Source organism: Populus alba, chromosome 2 (assembly GCF_005239225.2).
Source record: "Populus alba chromosome 2, ASM523922v2, whole genome shotgun sequence".
Classification (NCBI taxonomy): Eukaryota; Viridiplantae; Streptophyta; class Magnoliopsida; order Malpighiales; family Salicaceae; genus Populus; species Populus alba.
The window spans coordinates 16,130,586-16,135,068 of NC_133285.1; the positions used below are offsets into that span (position 1 = coordinate 16,130,586).

Consider the following 4,483-nt stretch of genomic DNA (forward strand, 5'->3'; position numbering starts at 1 on the left):
TTGAAAGTGTTAGCTTTATTTGCAAAATGAGACCCAAGATTCTTGAATCTAGCTGTAATACTTGAATCAAGAGTAATATTTTTAATATTAATAATAATATTAAACTTGTCAGACCTAAATTCTTATAATTTTTTATTTTTTGGAATCAAATTTACAGCTTTTTTTATGGTAATAATTTTTAAAAAATATTATTTATGATAATGATAACAATAATAATAAAACTAATGATTATAAACTTGGGTGCGCCCCAACCAGACCCAAGTTTCTGGGTCTCATTATGGTAGTCATAATAATAATAATAAATTTATTTGATCCAAGTTCTTATAATTTGTAATCCCTTTAAATAAAATTTATAATTTTTCTATAATATTAATAATATTTTTTTTTCAAAATTAATAATAAAAAAAATATTAAAAATAAAAAATAATACTAATAATCATAACAATAACAACCACAATAACAGCAATAATTTTTTATTTTAATCTTCAAATCAAACCAATTAGTGATAACGGCTGTTCATATAATGGAGCGTGAGCTCAAACATCATTTGAGTTACGTAGATGCTTACGTTAGAAATTGTTCTTGGATGACTATGAAGTCTCTTTCACTTCCTCTATTTATGGCAGTTTCCTTTTATTTGCTACGCTGAGCCGAGAACTCGTACACACACAGAGTCCGTCATTCTTGAGAAGCAAATTAAATAAGAACAAGAGAAATGGCAACAGTGAAAACGATCAAGCTGGGGTCACAGGGTCTTGAAGTATCAGCACAGGGACTTGGATGCATGGGCATGTCTGCCGCCTACGGCCCTCCAAAGCCTGAATCGGACATGATCGCCCTCATCCACCATGCCGTCAACACCGGCGTCACTTTACTCGACACCTCCGATGTCTATGGACCCCACACCAACGAAATCCTTCTGGGCAAGGCCTTGAAGGCGGGAGGATTACGACAGAGAGTTGAATTGGCCACCAAATTTGGCATCAGCATTAAGGATGGCACTTTTGAGGTTCGAGGAGATCCTGCTTATGTGAGAGCTGCTTGCGAGGCCAGCTTGAAACGCCTTCAACTTGACTGCATTGATCTTTATTACCAACATCGCATTGATACCAGCGTTCCTATTGAAGCTACGGTATTTCTCTTTAATTGTTTTTATTTCTAAATATTGTTCTGATTAATCTTGATCGTTCGAAGGCCATGATGATATTTAGAGAATTTTTCTTTTACTTGATGATACGTTTTCCAGAATCTGTAACAGGAATATCCAAAAATCCTAAAAATTCAGCATAAACCCACTAAGATTATAAATTAGACATGGTACTGATGATACCGTCATGTTCAATATATGCATTGACATCTTGCAGTGGTCTCTTTCGTAGTTGGATGCCGACATTGCTACTAGTGGGTACTGTCTCTGCATTCTAGCTGAAAAATGTCTTGCAGTTGTGCACTCATAATTATTTTCTTTGCTAGATGGGGGAACTCAAGAAACTAGTTGAGGAAGGTAAAATAAAGTATATAGGTCTGTCTGAGGCCTCTGCTTCAACAATCAGAAGAGCTCACGCTGTTCATCCGATCACAGCCGTGCAGTTGGAGTGGTCGCTGTGGTCAAGAGATGTGGAGGAAGAGATTGTTCCTACCTGCAGGTGAGGCATTGATGAGAAAAACTAATTTCCTTTGGAGATCAAAATAACCCAAACCTTAGGCTGTTTATGGGATGCCTTAGATATCCAGATTCTGATCTTATCATTCTAATGGTTCAGAGAACTTGGCATTGGGATTGTTGCTTACAGTCCTCTAGGACGGGGATTCTTTTCCTCTGGGCCTAAGTTGGTTGAGAACCTTACAGATGGAGACTTCAGAAAGGTAGGTTCTTTTCTTTTTGAACATAGAGTTTGTGATCTGTGTAATACATGTCCAGTAATTAAATAACCAATTGTACAAGCATAATCTTTTACAGTTTGGAAAGGAAGGAATGTCACAAATCACATTTCCTCCTTTGACAGTTATGTGCGTCAGAATAATATAAAACCGTTCTTGAAAACTCACCAAATAACTTAAACTCTCAAGCAACGAGTTTTTGACAATATATTGGTTAGCTTAGATGCCTCAAAAAATTAGTCTCTTCCATCTTATGGAGTGGTTTGGTGGTCTAAACTCCATAGAAGAAACTTGTACAGAGTAAAAGTTTAGCTTTGAGATCATTATATTTTACCTAGCAGTTCTTTCACATTTGCATTATTCCTACAAATATGCTATACACTTGGATTGCTTAAAGATTCAATCAAATAATACACAGATTTACAGGCTTAGCTGCTGAAATTAACTAGTGTTTCATTGTCTCAGGGTTTGCCTAGGTTCCAACCTGAAAATCTTGAACACAATACACAACTATTTGAGCGGGTTAATGAAATGGCTGCAAGGAAACAGTGCACTTCATCGCAGCTGGCGTTGGCCTGGGTACACCACCAGGGTGATGATGTATGTCCTATTCCTGGAACCACCAAGATCGAAAACTTCAACCAGAATGTTGGAGCTCTGTCTGTCAAACTAACGCCAGAAGAAATGGCTGAACTCGAATCAATAGCTTCTTCAGATGCTGTAAGGGGAGATCGGCATGGCGATGGCCTGTCTACATTCAAGGATTCAGACACTCCACCTCTTTCATCATGGAAAGCTGTATAGAAGGCATGCTGCCATGCCATCCTGTCTTGCTTCTACTCGTGGATTTCAGCTCCCTTTGAAGTTTTCTAAAATTGTGAGAGTTTGTACACTATCTGAGCTTCTGAAGAGAATAAGAGTTTGTACACCATCTGAACTTCTGAAGATAATAAATGTTTTCATAATCTAAAATTATTGCAACTTTCTTTTAGCTTTGCTATAAAAGATGGTGTTCCTTAGTTTGTCCTCGTAGAAATTTCTAATTGTTAATAGTGATCAGAACCTCTGTGTTATACCTGTCATACTCGATTTAAAGACTTACCTAGAAAATAGTTGTCCTCATTTATTTATTTGTTTATTGAATCAGAAAGCTATTCAGATTTAGCGAGATTAAATGGATCATTAAAAATCTAGTCGGATTTAACAACTAAATTTTATGCTAAAAACTTGGCTCTGGTTTGTGATCATGCACTCATTGAAGGTTGTATATAGTCTAGCATTTGCATGTCAATGGCTGTTTGCGTTGGGATTTCAAAGTGTGTCGAAAAGAGAGTCATGTCATTGCCTTGACTTGTTAGTTTAAGATATTATATGCTTATATAATAATATTATTATATTTATGTAAATATATATTTGTTATTAATAAAAAGTTAATTTATCACTAATATTTATATAATATTAGATTAATAAATTTAATATTTGATTTATGAATTTAGAGTAAATATAATGTTTATGCTAAAAAAATGTTTTGCAAATGAAATTATAAAGTTGTTATAATTATGAGATTACTATGACATGAAAGCATTGATCTTAAAATGTTTATGGTCGAGATGCTCTCTTACCTATTATGTTTTTTTTTTTTTTTTTTTTGTGAAAGGAAGTGGTTGTTCTCATAAGTTGAGTTATAAGGGATATCTAAAACTAATATATTGATAGTTATCATAGGATATATATACTAACTTGACCCGCATGAGGATTCTATATGAAGATATTATATATGTCTATGGAAAGGCTCATGATTAGTACTTAAAATTGTATTTTTATCAAGGTTTTATATCATTATTTTGCACTTGAAATATCAATAACTCCTTAACTAAAGCATGTTTTATACTAACATAACTAATAATATAAGATACCATTAATTTATAGTAAATATTTATCTTAAATGCAGGCCTATCACATAAATGAAATGATTGATTAATGAGTTTAAGTATTGAAATTGAAAAGACAAAGAAAATGTCAAACTTAGAAAAGAGATGTTAGTGCAGTCCAAACTGGAATACTATTCCGTAATTGGGTCATATCTTGAGTTTTAGATGTCCAAATGACCTCAAATGTTTAGATATATTCGGTAAGACATAGACCTACAACTTTCATATGGAGTCCAAGATTTAAAAAGACCGTTTTCAAGTCCAAGTTATAGCAACAACAGTATTAAAGGGTACTACCTTTAGTTTTTTGAACAATGAAGTTACAGTATTACCTTAAAATCAAAAAAATATACATCTATTTTAAAGGGTACTTTTGGTTTTTACTTATGCTTTTTTTGTTATTTTTGGGTTAGTCTAAGGGTTGTTTTGTCATTTTAAAAGACTAAATATTATTACAAAAAACAAATTGTTGATGCATTAGTGCATGATGATTCCCGCGAGAGGCGCATGTAGGGCCTTCCAATTATAAAATCCCACCATATAAGGCAGTGTTAAGAGAGGCTCATCATGCTCTTTTTAGTAGTGTGGTGCATGCTTTTGGAGGAGGTATAGTTGGCCCCTAACAAGCTTTTTTTTCTCCTTTCTTTTCTTTCTCCTAACCTAAAAATTTA

General features: G+C 33.9%; 1 protein-coding gene across 1 annotated transcript; it reads left to right on the plus strand.

Annotated features, from left to right (window-relative positions):
* The first annotated feature begins 633 nt into the window (after positions 1-633).
* On the plus strand, positions 634-2,853 carry LOC118043958 (probable aldo-keto reductase 2). The gene is made up of 4 exons (XM_035052077.2): positions 634-1,132; positions 1,474-1,646; positions 1,764-1,866; positions 2,347-2,853. Exons 1-4 carry the CDS (start codon positions 716-718, stop codon positions 2,683-2,685), a joined length of 1,032 nt encoding a protein of 343 aa, XP_034907968.1. The 5' UTR covers positions 634-715; the 3' UTR covers positions 2,686-2,853.
* Positions 2,854-4,483: the final 1,630 nt, after the last annotated feature.